This window comes from Ruditapes philippinarum, unplaced genomic scaffold (genome assembly GCF_026571515.1).
Source record: "Ruditapes philippinarum isolate M1 unplaced genomic scaffold, ASM2657151v2 ctg8502_1_1_1_1, whole genome shotgun sequence".
NCBI classification, from domain to species: Eukaryota; Metazoa; Mollusca; class Bivalvia; order Venerida; family Veneridae; genus Ruditapes; species Ruditapes philippinarum.
In genome coordinates, this window is record NW_026863811.1 from 22,685 (window position 1) to 42,927 (window position 20,243).

Below are 20,243 nucleotides of genomic sequence, written 5' to 3' on the forward strand. Positions count from 1 at the left end.
AGATGTACTTGTAGCAATTGAGTCACCGGAGGGGAAATTAGAATATCTAAAGGTACGGCCTAGTTTTTAGTTCAAAAAAGTAAAATAAAACTACTGCAAATATATTTAACTTTATAATTATAATTTGTTTTAGAATTCTAAAAAACACAGAATTTACATTTTGATAATATTCTTTCAGGAAAGTTGGAGGCTGGTTGTTCCACTGATGCCGACTGCAGCACGGTAACTAATGCAGTTTGTACATCTAATGTCTGTGCCTGTGGAACTGGGTACACTGCAGATTCTGGTGCATGCAAAATAACTGATGGTTAGTATTTTTTTGTTGTTATATGACATGTTTGGAATTTTTCTTTATATTATCTTTTGTCAAGACATATATACATGTCGTACTGAGAAGTTGACAAACATTTTACTTCACAGTAAAGCTACAAATACGTGTGCCTCGCTTGAACCAGTTTTTGTTGTTAGAGCACAAAACATTAGAATAAAATGTACTGTCCATGTTATGAATTTAGCTTAAGATAAGCCCATTTCTAGTAGTAGCAAATTTGTTGCTATTATTTGTACTACATGAAGACGAAAGAAAGTCTAAATCTCTATAAATATTGAAGCTTACCAGCTCCACAAATTCTACTGGTATAATGTAAAATTGATTTAAATTATTATTTGAATAGTCGTGGAACTTTGGTTCTAGCACGGTTTTAATGAACCCTGAATGTGACCCGTCCCCAAACCCTTTCCCTCTACCAATGTTTATTGAATTAACCCTTTCGCTGCCAGAGGGTTACTTATTTATTGATCACCTATTTGCCAGAAGGTTTTCTAAGAAATTACTATATTATTTATTAATACAATCATTATTATTTGTTATTATACCCCCAAAAACGAAGTTTTGTGGGGGGTATATAGGAGTCACCTGGTGGTCGGCCAGTCAGTCGGTCGGTCGGTCCAGATGTCCGTTGCATTTTCCTTGTCTGGAGCATAACTTGAAGACTAATGGTTGGAATTCAATACACTTTCATACAAATAAATTTGGTCAAGCACATTGAGAGGAAAAGCAGTGCACAAGAACCATAACTCTATTGTCATGAAATTAAGATTATTTGCCCTTTGTTACCTTTCCTTGTCTGGAGCATAACTTGAAAACTACTGGTTGGAATTCAAAAACCCTTTCAAACACTTCATACAATGGTTCAAGCACCATAAGGGGAAAGTGCCGTGCACAAGAATCATAACTCTATTAAAAGTAAATTTCAGAGTTCTTGCCCTTTGTTACTTTTCCATTGCTTTCTTTTGTCTGGACGGCAAGAACTTGAAGACTAATGGTTGGGAAATTGAAATATAACTTCATAACAATGGTCAAACACATTCAGAGGAAGAGCAGTGCACAAGAACCATTACTTTCCATCTGACTCATTATAGAGTTATTGCCCTTTGTTACTTATCTTGTCCGGGGCATAAACTTGAAAACTACTGGTTGGAATTCAAAACAACTTCATACAATGGTTAAGCACAATAAAAGGAAGTGCAGAACACAAGAACCATAACTCTTTCTAAAGTAATTACAGAGTTATTGCTCTTTGTTACTTTTTCATTGCTTATTTTTGTCCGGAGCATAACTGGAAGACTATTGGTTTGAATTCAATACAATTTAATACAATGATCAAGCATTATTTGAGAGGAAGTGCAGTGCACAAGAACCATAACTCCATCTTGACTAATTTCAGAGTTATTGCCCCTAGTTACTTTTCCTTGTCCGGAGCATAACTTGAAAACTACTAGTTGAAATTCAACACAACTTCATACAATCATCAAGCACACTAAGAGGAAGTGCAGTGCACAAGAACCATAACTCTGTCTAGAGTAATTATTGAGTTACTGCCCTTTGTTACTTTTCCATTGCTTTTTTTCATGTCCAGAGCATAACTTGAAAAGTACTATTTGGAATTCAATACAATTTCAAACGCTGGTCAAGTATATTGAGAGGAAGGGCAGTGCACAGAAACCATAACTCTTTCTTGACTCATTTAAGGGCAGTGAGATGAAGTGCAGTGCAGAAGAAGCATAACTCTATTTTGACTCATTACAGTTCTTGCCCTTTGTTACTTTTTTTGTCCAGTGCATAACTTGAAAACTAGTAGTTGGAATTCAATACAACTTCATACAATGGCCAAGGGAAATATGAGGAAGTGCAGTGTACAATAACCATAACTCCATCTTCAGTATTTGAAGTGTTATTGCCTTTTGTTCCTTTACCTTGTCCGGTGCATAACTTAAAACTAATGTTTAGAATTCAATGCAACCTCATACAATTGAGAGAAAGTGCAGTGCTCAAGAAGCGTAACTCTTTCTGGATTTATTACAGAGTAATTCAATAAAACTTCATCAGTGGTCAACCATATTGTAAGGAAATGCAACATACAAAAACCACAACTATCTTTAATTGCCCACAACCATAAGTCTATTTTAATTCTTTAACAAGGTATTCTGTGACCTGTAACTTCCTCATTTTTGAAGCAGTCTTGCAGGGGTATTAATCACATTTAGTGATAGTTCTAGTTAGTAGTATAATAATTATATATGTTTCCAAATCTGCTAGTATAATAATAATATTGATGGTATAATTATCTATATATTTATTATTATTATTATTATAATTATTATTACTATAAATATTATCATTATTATAGAAACGGCAAAAAACGTCCATATGGCAAATACGCTGAAAATAATAGGGACGACATATGCCGTCCCTATGGCAGTGAAAGGGTTAATATTAATTGATATAATTCAGGACTATTAGGAGGGACGTGTACTGTAGACGGTGATTGTAGTGGTGATAATCAGGCATGCAGTGCAGATAAAGTGTGCGTGTGTGCAGCCGACAATACACTCTACAACGGTGCCTGTGTACATGATGGTATGTAAAAATATGAACATATTAATCACATAAACTGCGTTGCAGGAGTGAAATAAAGCAATTTAATAAAAGCAATATTATACTAGTGTTACATGAAGCTCACATGATATGATTTTATTCAACTTGTTTAATAAATGTAGTAATTTAAACCTGCACTCATTCAATAATTCCTCTATATATCTCACCATTTTAACTTTCAACATCATCATATATAAAGAAGAGTCTCTGCAGCAAATCATCTGCCTGGTTGTGAATTTCTTTTTTATGAGGAAGCTTAGCATCTAGCATAAAGAAAGAATTAGTTCTTCTGGAGGTATCTTTACATGTTTAAAATTGGAGTTTTTCACACTTAAAATTTTGTATTCTGTATAGACAGTAATAGAGATACTAAAGTAGACTATTGCATAATTTTTGTCCAGACTAAATCTTGTAAAAGGTTGTTGGGGCCAAGTATGACAACTCCATTATCATATAGTTACTGTTTTGGAGTTTGTATTTACCCTTTAATCTTTATATAAAAAAAGAAAGGATGCATAAATTTTGAAACAGTTTACATTCAGTATTTAAGCTTAAAAATAACATTTCAATTTGGGTATGTTTTTTTTCCTGATTTTACCAAAAATTACCAAAATCCATCAGGTTGAGGGAACATACAAAACAGAAATTACAATGAGAATAACAATTGATTTAATAAGTCTTATTATTTATATTATCAGTGCTTTTTCCTCCTAAACTTTTTTTTTGCCATTTTTGAATAGGTCACCTTGAAAATAAAAATTCTTGGAGTTTTCAAAAAAGGACTCACATTATGTTATTTGATATTTTTTCTATTATTTTTAGGTCGAGGGGTGGGGTGGGGGGGTAGGTAAGGTGGGGAGGCAATGTCCTATTTAAGAGAAAGATCAGTATTTCAAGAAGACGCCTTCAATGATTATGCTTGTTTTCAATTCAGACTCAGATCAGCCTTTTATTGATTTATAAGGTGTTTATAAATATTGAATAACAAACTTTTATGTTTGTTTATATTTTGCAATTTTCAGGAACACTTGGAGGATCATGTTCAGCGTCAGTTGCATGTGCTGCAAACTCTAATCTAAAGTGTTCCAGTGGAGTTTGTGCATGTAAAAATGGATATACACCAAATAGTGGCAGCTGTGTTGTCACCCCAGGTCATTGTCATATTGTTTTTGTTTTGTCAAATGATATTTAAGTTAGTTAAAGATAAAAAATGTCCACTTATTATCTGTAAATTTTGGTAAAGATATGAAAAGAAACAAAAGAAACAAAGGGAAAAAAGACATACTGTACATGATTTTGCTGCTCACAAATTTTAGCTCTTTAGTGTAACATGCAAGGTATAAGTTAGATTTAAAGATAAATACAGTCGAACTTCGTTCGCTCGAACTTGGGGGGACTATGCAAATTTGTTCGAGAGATCGGTAGTTCGAGCCAACCGAGGTCGAACTATTATTACGTTGATCAAATGTCTAAAGGTTTTCTAGCATACATTGGTCAAATGATAAATACGTCAATATAATTGTTTGTTAGTACATCTGTTCGTCGAATATGTTATATTCAAAATTATTATCCAAGTGTTTTCAATTAAGTATTAACGGTACATTGTGTTAATCTATATTCATGCATATTGTAATTGGTTGAGTTCGATTGAGCAATCAGACCAAACTTGTTGAACAATGTTCAAAATATATTTATATGTTTATAATAGGATTAATTATTTAAAAAAATAAAGTAATGAAATATTTAAGAAAAAGTTTTACAGCAGCATTTATTTGTAGTCATTTACTAAAATAAACACACAAACAAGTATCAATCTATTAAAAGATAACACTGTTACAATTCACTTTACATGCACTACTGTTGTAATTAAGGTCGTCCGGGTAAACGTCATTCGGTTGATTGACTTTTGCATATTTCACTTATTTCACGAGTTATTTTCTTTTTATCGTTACCATAAACTGCAAATCAACAATATTATCATAAACAAATCGGTAACAACACCTCTTATTTTGTTTCAATTAACCTTAATTGCCGTTGTCACGATCACGAGGTGTTAAAAACATGTGTCATGACTGTCATTTATTTAGGACATGTCGCTTTGTCTTTTTGTATTCGACCGAAAAGGTGTGATTTTCACTATATATCTGCCCAAGGGACCAGAGATCAGGTTCGAGAGTTTGAGCGATCGGTGTTCGAGCGATCCGAGGTAGAACAATATATATTATATAGGAATTTTGCCGGGACTGGGCGATGAGTTCGAGCGAAGGGAGGTATTCGAGCGATCCGAGTTCGAGCGAACGAACTTTAACTGTATCATTTTTCCTCTTGATTAGTTACAAATGATTGGAAAATCTTATAGATAACTCAAAACCTCACTATCAAATGCAGACCGTTTTATTGATACGTTCTGAAGTACTAAATTTATGTTTAAAAGAAATAGTTTTTCTTGTAGTACTAAATTCATTAAAAATTCTCCTCGGCTACATGTACATTATGATTACTTAATACTTATATATTTCTTAAACTGAAAATATATTTTCTTCAGTCATTTTGCTTATCTGAAGGGGTACAATGATTTTGTTTTCATTTATTCCGGTAAAAATGGCATTAATCTATCTCTTAAATATTTTGACACTTTATGTAACATGCCACTGATTTTCATATATACCTTTCAACAATATTTCAGGATTGCTAGGTGCTGCATGTTCCTCTCAAGTCACTTGTTCTGGATCTGATCAATCATGTACATCTAATGTGTGTGTATGTACAGCTCAACACACGGCATATAAGGGTGCCTGTGTAGACGATGGTATGTTGCTAATTTTGTTGTTTGTTTGAAGGAATCAAAATGATTTATTAAGTGGTACTTAAATTGTTGGTTATTATCCCCATATTGCTTTTTATACCCCCGAAACGAAGTTTTGGGGGTATATAGGAGTCACCCGGTGGACGGTTGTCTGGTCGGTCCAGCGGTCCCTTGCATTTTCCTTGTCCGGAGCATAACTTGGAGACTAATGGTTGGAATTCAATAAAACTTCATACAATGGTCAAGCACATTGAGAGAAAGTGTATTGCACAAGAACCATAACTCCATCTTGACTAATTACAGAGTTATTGCCCTTTGTTACTTTTCCTTGTCCGGTACATAACTTGAAAACTGAAGGTTGGAATTCAATACAACTTCATACAGTTGTCAGTCACATCGAGAGGAAGTGCAGTGCACAAGAACCATAACTCCATTTTGACAAATTACAGAGTTATTGCCCTTTGAGACTTTTCCTTGTCCAGAGCATAACTTCAAATGTACTGGTTCAAATTCAATACAACTTCATACATTGGTCAAGCACAATAAGAGGTAGTGCAGTGCAGAACTATAACTCTGTCCAGAGTAATTATAGAGTTATTGCCCTTTGTTACTTTTCCATTGCTTTTATCTTATCCAGAGCATAACTTGAAAACTACTAGTTGGAATTCAATACTATTTCATGCAATGGTCAAGTATATTGAGAGGAAGCACAGTTCACAGAAACCATAACTCTTTCTTGGCTCATTTGAAAGTTTTTGCCCTTTGTTACTTTTTATTGTCCAGTGCATAACTTGAAAATTAATGTTTGGAATTCAATGAAACTTTATGAAGTGCAGTGTACAAGAACCATAACTGTATTTGGACTAAATACAGTTATTGCCCTTTGAAAGTTTTTTTGTCCAGTGCATAACTTGAAAACAAGTAGAAGGAATTCAATACAACTTCATACAATGGTCAAGCGCAATGAGAGGAAGTGCAGTCTACAATATCCATAAACTCATTAAAAGGAAATGCAACATACAAGAACCACAACTATCTTTAATTGCCCACAACCTAACTCTGTTTCAATTCTTTTACAAGGTTTTCTGTTACTAGTAACATCCTCATTATACCTCCACACAACTAAAATTGTAAGAGGGGTATACAGTATACTGGAATCAGCTTGTCCTGCCGTCCGTCGGTTTTTCCTTGTCAGCCCAATAACTTAAGATTCCTTTGACCCACAGTCTTCATATTTGGCATGCAGGTTTGTCATGACTATAGTCTGTCCCATCAAATTTGAATACTCCATTTTTTGTTTAATATAATAGTAAAATCATTTAAATTAATGTCATGTTAACCCTGATTTCAATATCTCTAGGCATGTTTTTCATTTTTTTCATAAAGTCATTAATATGGTCGAAATGTTAAAATTATATTTTTCCCCGTATCTGACGTGACGTCCATTTCAAAATGGCGGCGCCCATATAGACGTCATTTAGGGTTCGTCTCACAATTAGCGTGAAATGTACTCGGTAATTATAAAAAAATGATTATTCTTATTTACTTACTGATCAATAGCTAAATGTTCTCATTAAAATGAAAAATGAAAACAAAGTTGGTGTCAAATAGACAATTTTACTAGCAAACCATTATTTAAAATAATCAAAATCATTTGAAGTGAAAATATCAGTAACCGCTTTATTAATTCTAACACACAAATATTTCTATAATTACCATGATATACTGTCGTATTTTATACTGTCGTATTTTTATATTCTTTTTAAGAGAAAAAGAACAACGAAGTGATTTGATTAGATAGCTTTTCAATCAAGCGCGTATCTTGAATACCGCAACGCGTCGAATGGGAGCGGGAACACTAGCAAGAAGACTATAAAATGGTTATTCGCTAATTAATGTTTAATTTACATAATTCTGTAGTTGTCTGAATTCTGTCCATTAGTATGAGTCACGTCTATTCAAAAATAATTAAAATTGACCAGGTTCGATGAGATACAAAAATATGATACCCTTCTTATTTCGGTGCTAAACCTTTCCTTCACAAGAAATCGCCAACAAATACTGCATTATCATGCAAATCTGACAAGAAATATATAGAAAAGAGAACTGATTCACTATACGTTCAGCATTGGTTTGCTTGTTACCACAGTGTCTACTTTAACTTACCCCCTCGCTAACGAGAGAACACAGATTCGCGTCCGAGGAAAATGTAAATTATAAGAATATAATATCATGCTTTCTAGTTTGAGCAATCAAACGTAGGCCTATACACTTTAAGCTCGTAAATACAGATTTAACTTTCCGTCTCACAATTCAACAAAATGTCCAGAAATACCGGCAGTGATTTGATATTATTAAGAATAAGTTTGAATTGGAGTGTTCAATAAGCGACAATAAGTGCGGTTTTTATTGCAGACTCAAAGTGTTACATATAATTATTATGTTAATATGAAGGGGAGGTCGAGTCAAAGAGAACCTCAATAATTTTAGCCTTCCTAAATTTTGAAAAGATTCAGTGAAAAACAATAGATCTAGCATATTTTTCGCGGCAGAAAAAAAAACGCGTATTGTATATTTTGTAAATTAAAGAGTAGGATTTACAGAAGTCTTTAATAATAAGGGATAATATGTAGGGAAATCATTTCTGAGAAATATATAAAATAGTTTAAAAACATAAAATCAAAACGAATGTTATATGTAATTAATGGAAGAAGTGTTATACTGTTATAGATTCATGTCATTAAGTGAGTTTAAATTATTTAAATGTTATCGAAAGTTTTATTATTAATATATGAATTGAAGGTGTCATTTTTACAGTTAAGTTGCAACATTTGGGTCTACAAAAATTATTTGAAATGCAATCAAGGCATATTTATCTCAACGCTTGAAATTATTTGTTTGAGGTTACATTGGCCTAACCGCCCTCTGTCAATGCCGCAACTGGAAGCGCGAGGCATTTTTGTTACGTCATATATTTCGTAAATTGTTGTTGACGTAATAATGTTTTTTCGTCAGGAATCCATTTTCAAGAGTTATAAACATTGTGATGTTAACAACTAAAATTGATGGGCCGTTCTTGAATTATGGATTTGGAACATGCTGAATTATGATATGTTTCATTTACATATTTCATTTGCTAACCCAGATAACTCCACAAAATTAACAATGTTTTAATAAAGAGACGGATTAACAGTTAAAAAAATCTGGATCATCATAAGTGTAGGAGTCATGTCATGCAGGATTTTTGAAGCTACGGAACTGGATAGAAACTTGCAATGAAGGAATCTTCAGAATGCGAATTTGTGGTGACGTGCATATAAAGATCTATTTCGAAATTCATAGGGATTCTATTCAGCTTAAAAGTAAGTGCAATTTCTTTTCCTACTCCGTGTGACTCGGTGTTCTTGTTGCTTATTTTTCATTTTTTAAAGTTTTCCATCATGCATTGCAACTAAACTGTTACATCTTGTAGATCCAGCTTTGTAAAATAATCATGAAACGACCCCGAGAACCTCATGTATATTTTAGAAACATAACACGTGCTTTCTCCCGTTCATCTTCAAATGAAGAGTACTTCGGCAATGGCTACGGAAAATAAACAACAGAGATTTACCATAGAGAAATCAAAATTTGCTTTCACAAGAAAATTAGACACTTTAGAGAAAAATCCTGAAAAATCTCGAGGGTGACTTTTTTTTAGTTTACAAAAATAGTTTAATTTTTATTCAACCTCGTTTTGTTAATTCACACGAGGCAAAAGTTCATTTCCATTTTTAATGGGACAGACTATAGTAGATGATCTCTATTGATTTTGAGATTGCTAGGTCAAGGTCACAGGGGCCTTGACTAAAAAAAGCTTGTCCGCCCAATAACCTAAGATTTCTTTGACCCACAGTCTTCATATTTGGCATGGAGGTTAGCCATGACTAGTAAATGACACCTATTGATTTTGAGGTTGCTGGGTCAAAGGTCAAGGTCACAGGGCCTTGACTAAAAAAAGATTGTCTTCCCAATAACTTAACATTCCTTTGACCAACAGTCTTCATATTTGTCATGGAGGTTAGTCGTGACTAGTACATGACCCCTATTGATTTTGAGGTCACTGGGTCAAAGGTCAAGATCACAGGGACTTTGACTTCAAAAATTTTTCCGCCCAATAACTTAAGAAACTTTTGACCCACAGTCTTCATATTTGGTATTGAGGTTGTTTATGACTAGTAGATGGCCCCTATTGATTTTGACTTGACTGTGTCAAAGGTCACAGGGATTTTTACTATGATAAGTTTGTCTGCTCAAATGCTTAAGAATGCCTGTCCGCACTGCGCAGTGTATTGATTTTGACATTTTCACATTTAAAGCATGTAGAATACATAACTTAGCAATGTACTGGCTTCAAGTAACCTGAGATTTTGCAGTTAGGTTGTCCTTGAGCTCTAAATGGCCACTGTTGATTCTGACAAAGTGGTATGCCGGGGTATTTACGCCATGACAGTGGCAGTTCTAGTTTCAGAAGCAGTCTTGCGGGGGTATTAATCACATTTAGTGATAGTTCTAGTTATATTAGGGCTGTCCTTGAATATTGCAATAGATGCATGAACCAAGAATCTTTTGATAATTTGTGTACAATCATGTAAGAATCTAATTGAGACTCTCTCAAAGAGCAAAGCGTACAAAATTTATAATCCATAAATTCATCATATGAAAAACATGTGATAACCTCGAGTTCAACAAATGTTTGTTTACATATGTTTTTCAATAGGTCCTGGTTAAAAATGTGTTATTTTACATATGAAAAACAATTATATTTTTAAACACATGTTTTCCAAAACATATGGTGTGGCAAAGAAACATGTGATGCATTTTTACCTGTGTATCCTGGAAATTGGTTAGATAAAGTGTTTTGATGATTTCTAGCTCAAGTTCAAACATAGGTCAGCTGGGGTCAAAATCTAGGTCACAGCCCATAAATGGAAAACCCTTGTAAATACTCTAGAGGCAACTGTTTCGATCCTAATGTCCTAACAATTGGTCAGAAAGGTTGTGTAGATGATTTTAAGCTAAAATTCAATACTGATTGGTCACAGAGCTCAAATTTGGAAAAAAAACCTTGTTAACACTTGAGACTACAGGCAATATTTAAAAAAAAATGATGATTGTTTCAAACACTCACAGAGTCAATGAATTTTCAAGGTGTTCCAAGGAGTATGACTAAATTTTTACCAATATTAACATTTTAACACCTGTCACATGGAAATATGCAATTACTGTGAAATATAAGTGATGACACAGAATTGATGATGTTGACTATGATTCAGTTATACATGTAGTACTTAAGTATCCTGTTTATATCAAATACTGGTATGCATCTCTACCCTTTTACTATAATATTCAAATTATTCTTTTACTGATGAGTTTGGCTTTCAAAATAAGAAAAAGTTGAGTGTGCCCCCCCCACCAGGTGGTGGATCAAATGTTTCATTGTTTGCAGTTGTTAATGGTACATCTGGTCTGTTGCTTTTTTTAATGTTTTGTTTTTTTTTAGTTATCAATCTATGCTAGAGGCTACAACATGTTATTTACAATGTGAATCAAATTAAGAATATTCTAGACAGGTCATTGCCTGATGAATCTCACATTACTAGTCAAAACCTCTAATGTTTTACTTTATCATATTACTTATCATATATGTTTAACTTAATAAACAGCGAGAAGTTGAATTAAAGGATTATTTAATCAAAACTAATATATAGTCATATCTTTAGTTTGACCAACAGTATATTTTGATCTCAATACAGAGTGCATGCCGTATTGCTATATAAACATGTAACACAAAAAGACAACAGAGAAAGTGACCAGGAATGTTTTAGGTGCATTTTACAATCATTAAAGATTGGACCGACATTGCAATATTTCTACAAATTAAGTTCAAATAAATTAATGTTTTAAGCAGCATAGCGTCAAGAAAGTTGAAGCTACAAACCATAATTTTTAGATACTATAATACCCCTATGAAAAACATGTAGTCAGGGGTAATTAGACTTAAGTCACAACAGTTAAGGTCACAACCTTAACATAATTGACATTTCTTGTTTTACCAGAATAAAAACTGTTTATTAAAGAAACTTTTTTTTCCCAATGATTTCCAGGAAAACTTGGAGGAGCCTGTGAAACACATGATAGTTGTAAAGTTGCTCACACAGAGTGCAGTAGCAAAATTTGTGTTTGTACAGCAGGATACAAGGGGGTTGGCACTGCATGTTTAAAGGAAGGTTGGTCTCATTTTACTCAAGCTTTAAATTGTTAACTTAGAGTGTCGCTGCAATTTTTTTTCAGGCTTTAATGTGACATATATGAGCCCCGCCACAACAAAACCAACATAATGTGTTTGCGACCAGCATGGCTCCAGACCAGCCTGCGCATCCGCGCAGTCTGATCAGGATCCATGCTGTTCGCTTACAAACCCTATAACAAGTAGAGAAACTGATAGCGAACAGCATGTATCCTGATCAGACTGCGTGGATGCGCAGGCTGGTCTGGATCCATGCTGGTCACAAACCCATTATGTTGGTTTTGTCGTGACGGGGCTCATATATAATTCCATCAACTTAACTTGCTTTGAATTTGGAAATGTTAAAATTTTGTTCAATGATAAACAGTAGACGTCACAATATCAAAAAGTATAAATGTAATTAAATACTGTTAAATTTAGAGCCTATTAGACAAAATATATTTGTACGACTACTGGTGGCCTAAGGATTATGATGACATCACCCTTTTGTTCTAATAGAGGTAACCCAAACCTGCTGAATGTGTGTAATTGATTTGTTCTGCTTTAAATTTAGAACAGTCCATTTGAAAATTAGGGGATCACATATATCAGATTAAAACTTCTAGTTGTCAGTGTTTGTATTTGGCTGAATTTTTGGCAGGACAAGTAGAACAAGAGCTGTTGGTAGGACAACAACGCTCGACTATTCTAGGTGCTTCATAGTCAAAGAGCCTTAATAATGTGAAATTTCTTAAATTTTTCTTTAAATCCATGTTACAGTTATAGGCCTTAGATAGAGTCCTATAATGCTCTCAAAAAAGAGTATAAAATTTCAACTTGTTTCAAAGCCAGATGTCAATAGAATATGAAAATATCTGAGGTGGTATGCAAACTAAAACGTAAGTTCTAAGTTGAAAAAGGGGCATTAGTCTGCCAAATGCTTGATAGGAAGCTGTCTACAGGATGGGGTCATGATGGTGAACAAGTGTGCAATGTTTCAAAGCCACATGTCAATGGACTTTGAAAATATTTGAGGTATTACAAAAACTTAAATGTAAATTCTAAGTCGAAAAAGGGGCATAATTCTGTCAAAATGTTTGGTACAGTTACCTCTTCCTGTCTACAGGATGGGGTCATCATGGTGATTAAGTGTGCAAAATTTCTTCATATTTGAGGTATTACAAAAACTTTCACATAAGTGGTTCGGTTGACTACAATAGCTCTACTTATTCTGATCAAATAGTCAAGCTAAAAATGAAGCCTCTTGTCCAATAATACAAGTGAAAATCAACAGTAAAATATTGCTAGAATAATCATTAGTCATTGTGTATACATTTTGCATTGACAATGAAACGTGGAACAAAGCTAGTGTTTTAAGGTATATGTATTAAAACATGGACATACAATTTATGCTTGTGTAAGAACAGTTTATACGGTGCATGTGTTATACTTGTCCAATATAATAGGTGTAAAGAGCTAGTTATAGTTTATGATGGGAAATGCAAAGCAAAATAACTTAATATCATGTATATGCATCTTCATGAGCAAATTGCCAACTTAGAAACACTCCTTGACACTTTCTTTATGGAAGATCCATCTGGAGTTCAAAGGTCAAGGTCACCCTGGGGCATGGTTTTCATTCAAATATAGCTGAAATCTTTTATAATCATTTTTGTAATTTAGTCACTGTTATGATTTAATATATGTACTCATATATTAAATTTTATCATTTTTAACTATTTTCAGGAGCTGTCGGATCATCATGCAAAGAAGATGCTAATTGTACAGTTAGTCATTCAACATGTGATACAACTGACGGAGTTTGTGAGTGTGTAAAGGGCCGTATCGCCTACAATGGTGATTGCTCTGTTATAGGTTTGTTTTTATGCTGTCTCCATGATCTCATTAATTTATTTTCCAAGACTAGATAATGTGAGTGTGATATAGGGCTTACTTTTGTTGGCGGTGTCGGCAGCCTCCCCTAAAGCTTGTCCGGAGCATTACTCAGTCACTATAAGTCAGATTGACTTCAAACTTGGTATGCATGCTTCTTTAAATAACCCTAAATGCAGTGCACAAGGACCGGTACTCTGCATTTCTTAATTTTTGAGTTATTGATATTTCATTAAGAAGATGCACAAGAACCGTTATTCTGCATTTCTTATTTTTTGAATTATTGCCGTTTGTTGATTTTTAGCTCGATTATTCGCAGAATAATCGAGCTAATGCAGTCACCCATTTGTCGGCGTCGGCGTCCCTGTGGTTAAGTTTTTGCGTGTAAGCTGGTATCTTCATAACTACTGAAGGAATGGCAGTGCAAAGACGGTACTCTGCATTCTTAATTTTTGGTTATGATATTTATTAGAAGTGCACAAGAACGTTTTATGTCTTATTTTGAATTATGCGTTTTTGATTTTAGCTCATTATTCGCAGAATAATCAGCTATGCAGTCACCCATTTTCGACTGTGGATCCTGTGGTTAAGTTTTTGCATGTAAGCTAGTATCTCCATAACTACTGAAGGGAATGGATAGAAACTTCACACTCTTGTTGTCTGTGATTATCTTAGATGATTGGCACAAGTCCCATAACTCTGATTTACTTTTTTGCATAATTATGCCCCTTTTTTGACTCAGAAATTCTTGGTTAAGTTTTTGCGTGTAAGCTGGTATCTCCATAACTACTGAAGGGAATGGATTGAAACTTTACACACTTAGTCTCTGTGATTATCTAAGATGATTGGCACAAGTCCCATAACTCTGATTGCCTTTTATGCATAATTATTCCCCTTTTTCGACTTAGAAATTCTAGGTAAATTTTTGCTTGTAAGCTGGTATCTCCATAACTACTGAAGAGTTTGTACCTTTTCGAACAATTTTGTGTATTCATATAGGTAAGCATTATTATACTCAATGAAACACCCATGTGACAACTTTTCGAATAGTTGGGCGTTACTGTCCTCCGACAGATCTTGTCATACTTTATTTTTGTCTGGGCCATTTCTCATGATTTATAAAAACTATGGGCTTGAAACTTCGTAGGATGGTAGATCTCATTAAGAAGAAGTGCAGTGCACAAGAACTGGCACTCTGTTTTTCTTTTTTTTTTTGAGTTATTGCCCTTTGTTAATTTTCATACTTTTATTTTTGTCCTAAACTATAAAAGCTTTGTACATGAAACTTCATAGGATTGAGATGAAGTGCAGTGCACAAAAACTTGTACTCCATGGTTTTTGAGTTATTGCCCTTTGTTAATTTTCATACCTTAATTTGTCAGGGCCATTTCTCTTCAACTATAAAAGCTATGGACTTGATTATCTTCATAGGATGATAGATCTCATTAAGAAGTGCAGTGCACAAGAACTGGTACTCTGCACTTCTTATTTTTTTTAGTTATTGCCTATTTAGCAGTGTTTATAAATAACCTACATTTAAGAAGAAAATGCTTACGTTACAACTATACTGTTCACAAGGTGACACATCCGACCCTCGGAGTTCTAGTTTTGGCAAAGACTTGAAAGTATGGTCCTTTGAAATTATGAGTTTGAATCTAAGCATAATTTGCTCAAAAATTGGAAATCCACGTTTGTTGTGAGTATAAACATGCTGTCTGTATCTCAGGTTCCAGGACTTTTTTCCTCTATTTTGGGAAAACGCCACATGGCAAAATTGGGAAATTTGTTTCCTAAAATTTTCCATATTTTGGAAAAAAAGGTTATTGTGAAATTTGCCAATTTGGGAAAAAATGCTAGCATTCAAGGTGTTACAATTGTTAAAATAAATCTTACTTTAACTGTTCAGCTTTTTCTGTCATAACAAAAATGTAAGGACAGGCTAAAATGTGTACAAATGTAAAACTGATATCAATTAAAAATCCTGTTTTTATTCACAAAACATGTATATATTCCGTAACTCTATTTCGTTATTTCGTAATGCACTTTACAATAACATGTTTGGAAGAAGGTATATATATAAAGCATTTATATGCCTTGAACAACATTTAAAGTATTGAACATTTAGGCAGCTGTTTGTTTTGACAAATGGTCTTGGAAAACCAGAAAATCTAGTCTACCACTAAATTTTAAGATGCAACAGTTCCTCCTTCAGTAATTGTACCTGCTCAAGTGGCAATCAGTGGTTTTTGTATACATTGCTTGCAATGTATACAGAGTTATAGCTGCATTTCAGAAACCAATAGGGTCGACTGTTTTGCTGAACAACATCCACTTTCGGATGAAACCTCCTTAAAAGTAGATCCTCATTTTGCAGGATTGTCACATTTAGATCCCTTTTTATTAAAAATATTGTTTGCATAGTTGTCAATAAGCTTTAAAAGTTCAAAACTATGCACTTTCAGTTTAAAGAAACATTTTTAAACATGAAAGCCAAAAATATGAATTTTACTATTTAAAAGCTTTGTGTACACCTACACTTCAAACTTTGTATCCACGCATGCGCGTGCAAGAATGAATGAATTACGACTGACCCTGTATAAAAATATGTCAAACATCCAAAATAAATATTAAATCAAACAAATAAACCTTATTAACTCTTAAATTTACACTTGCATATTTTTTCTGTTTTACAAAACGAGCATATACAGATATATATCTTATTAAGTGGTATGTAACATTGTAAGCGTCTGTATGAATTGAATAACAGTTAACGTTCTGAAAACGTATTGTCATATAATTGCATATAATAGAACCCTATCAACAGGGTGGCATCGGAGGAATATGCAATTATTTGTTGCACACTTGCAGTGTTAAGTATTTCTGCCACTTAGGTGAAATATATCGGCCGAAAGCCATTTTCTGGAAGGGGAAGATTCCTACTCAATATTATTCGAACTAAGGATTCGTACTCAATATTCGAACTTAGCCTTCGTAATCGGTATTATTCGAACTGACAATCATGGCAAATTATGAGATACGTTTAGACCCCATGGACATTAAGATGTTGAAAATGGTAACATATCACATAACTTTATCAAATGGAAGCGCCAACTGGAAGATGAAAAGATACTGTAAGTAAATATCCTATTACACTGTGCTGGACCTAAAGTTATAGAGATTTATGATCAATTTACATGGGCAAATGCAGAACATAAACTGAAAGTGGACAAAGAATTTGACAAAATAGAAAGCTATAGCAATCCAAGAAAAAATGAAGTGCTAGAATCACACAGATTTTGGGTAACAAATCCAGATGAATATACATCATTTGACAGTTTTCTTACATAGTTTTGAAAGCATGTTGAGTCTTGTAATTTTGATACACAGAAAGACAGAATGCTTAGTTAGAGATAAAATTGTGTTTAGCAGCAACGGAAAACAACAAGAACTGCTGTAACTATAAGAGAAGAAAATCTTGGCTTTGAAAAGGCAATCAAAATACGGACCCATCAAAATATGCCGAGCTTACAAACAATCAAATAAAACATGTGAAAGAAGTTCGCATTACAAATGATCAACCAATCCACAAAGTTGAGAAGACATATTCATCTTATTCTCATTCAGGCACCCGTCCAACACAACAGTTGAATCATCCTAGTCAACCGCGTCAGTATAAACCACCAGTGGTAAAGAAACAACAACGTCCACATCAGAATCGATCACAATTTTAATATTGTGGATATAAATCACGATTTCAGAAAAGAGAAGTGTCTGGGTTGGGGTAAATTATGTGAGGGATGTGGCGGCAGACATCATTTCATAGAACAGATGTAAGAAAATACACAAAATTGATTCAATTGAAATTGAATCATCAAGTGAAGATGAATTTTGGTTACAATGTGTCGAAATAGGCCAAAAATCCAAAATAAAAGCAAACATGATTGCAAGTTGATTTTCAAATTGATACAGGTGCAGAGATAAATACAATCAACAGAAAATATGTAAAGAAAAGTCAAAGAAAGAAAATTTTCTGTAAACCTAAAATGTGGAATAGGTCAACAGTAAGTTCACATGGTGAAGTATACTGACTAACAAAAATCAAGGTGGTATCACAGCTTTGATTGTATTGCTTACTGTAAATAAGTATATCTACGTGTTAAAACAATTGAATACATTTAATTTATATGCAGAAAAATGCTTATCTATAAATGCATATATGCAGACAGACACTTCCAATTCTACATGTATTCTTATTATTAATAACATATTAATATATATTGAAATGTCTCAGCATGTAAGGGACTCGAACACCTAGCTAACTCTCGGAATACCATTCTTCCAACTGAGCTATCCGGCTGGTTACACATAATTATCTCCCCTAAATAGTAAACAGTTTTATTTATGCATGTACATGTCTTTGGACAGATAAGAAAATAATATGGTGGTAGATTTGTGCCTTGGCATTTATTTGTTTCGCAAGGCAAAAACACAAAAATACAACAAATTATTAACCACTTTGTCATTCTTTCCTGTTTACGCCTGACACATAGCTAACATTTTAGTATTTTGCCTGGCGGGTTGGCTCTTTCCGAAACCTGGTGGTTCAGACCCGTGTGCCTACATTAAAAAAAAATAAGAAGGGAGTTGCCCTTTACAAACTATAGACACATATTAGAATTAATAAGATATGAATTTAGTATTTGATATTTTTGAGACCTGATATTTTTTCTAGACCTTTTCTTCCCATTATTTAAGGACCTGTTTAATGGTGTTGTAGTTAAGATTTCTGTTTGCTGCCCTGTGTGTGTAAAATTCCATCATGGGCCCTGTCACCACTAGAAATGTTCACCAATTTAACCTCAGGTCTGTCACAAGTTAAGGAATATATTTTGAAATATATTATTTACAATCAAATCACTCAGTCAGGCTGAGCCACCCTTAACATTTTTTCCATAACTCTTTAGACTATTGATATATATAGGTAAAATTATTAGCCATAAATGAGCTTATGATTGCACAGGTAGTCAAATTAAAGCCATTAGTATAAAAAGGGTTGACCTGGGATAACCTCAGTGAAGAGTGAAAATGACAACACCTACAGGTACATTCTAAATATTTAGATTGGTGTTTATGATCAGTTTTAGCACAAATAGTAATTTAACTTCCCCTGATACCACAAATATATGAATTTATTTAGAGGCCTGAAGATCACTGAAAAACCAGGTTTAACTGAATAATTATAAAATTCCTTGCCAAGGTACACAAAGCCAGTCAAAAAAAATATTTCTATTCATATTCATCATTCCTGTACCTCTATCCATTTGATGAATTTCTCCAAGTGATAAATATTTCATCTTATTATGTTCTGTTTGTTAATATAAAAGAAAATTTCTTATGTTTATATACAGCTAGAATAGTCTGTAATGACTAAGATAGACAGATAAGAACAAACTATTTAGTAAGCATGAGTTACATCCCTTCAAATGGAGAAAAAGATGAAACCCATAAGAAATTGCTATGTCTGACAGACAGCAAAATTATAAAATTCTGCAGGCTCGGTTTGATAAGGTCCATTAGGAGGTAGTGGTAATAATTGTGGGTCAAAAATTAAATGATATCATTTTCAAGGGATGTTTCTGATATGATTTACTTTTAATAATGGGTCATTATCAATGAATGTTTCTTTGACGTCTATGCTCATGTATAATAGATTATTGACATTTCCAGCTAGATAGCTCAGCTGAGTGAGTCAGTACAGCCCACATACATGTATAATATTCTGATTCAGGTTTGATTCCGGTCAAACTGCACATTTTTTCTCACCCTGTGACATTTTCACCCAGCTACTTTTAGGGTCCAATATACAATTTAAGTCTATGATGGTACATAACTCAATCATAAGTCAATTCACTTTGTTACTTAAGAGTTCTAATGAAAAAGGACAAATTTCAATATACTGGGGATTATGTCATTGTATAGAACAATGAGACTGAAAATGTTTAAGCTGTGGAGCTGCTGTATGGTATTCCAAGGGTTCTGGGTTTTTTTTTGGTAGTGCTGAGGTATGGTATTCTAAGTGTCTCTGGTTTGAGTTTTAGTCAGGCTGCATTTTATTTTCTCACTCTTTGATATTAATAAATATTTTCAGCTCATTATTGGCTGGACTGCATATATTAATGATTTATTTGTATTAAATCAATATTGTTAAATATTTAATTATTGTCTATACATGTATATGTGACTTTATTTTTGATAAAGCATTGTAACAGTACTACTTTTTTAATTTGACCTTTTTTGTATGATGGGGAGAAGCCCTTAATTAACTCCTTACCAGTAAG

The 20,243-nt window shown here is 33.6% G+C and overlaps 1 protein-coding gene across 3 annotated transcripts in view; it reads left to right on the top strand.

The window, feature by feature from the left end:
• LOC132723402 (platelet endothelial aggregation receptor 1-like) overlaps positions 1-13,958 on the top strand; it is a 31,761-nt gene extending 17,803 nt beyond the window's left edge. For all 3 annotated transcript variants that reach the window (XM_060708115.1, XM_060708117.1, XM_060708114.1), the window contains 6 exons: positions 179-307; positions 2,795-2,920; positions 3,961-4,089; positions 5,625-5,747; positions 11,891-12,013; positions 13,759-13,958. In XM_060708115.1, coding sequence (XP_060564098.1) covers positions 179-307; positions 2,795-2,920; positions 3,961-4,089; positions 5,625-5,747; positions 11,891-12,013; positions 13,759-13,943 — 815 coding nt within the window. In that variant the 3' untranslated portion in view covers positions 13,944-13,958. The remainder of the gene's footprint in view (positions 1-178; positions 308-2,794; positions 2,921-3,960; positions 4,090-5,624; positions 5,748-11,890; positions 12,014-13,758) is intronic.
• Positions 13,959-20,243: the final 6,285 nt, after the last annotated feature.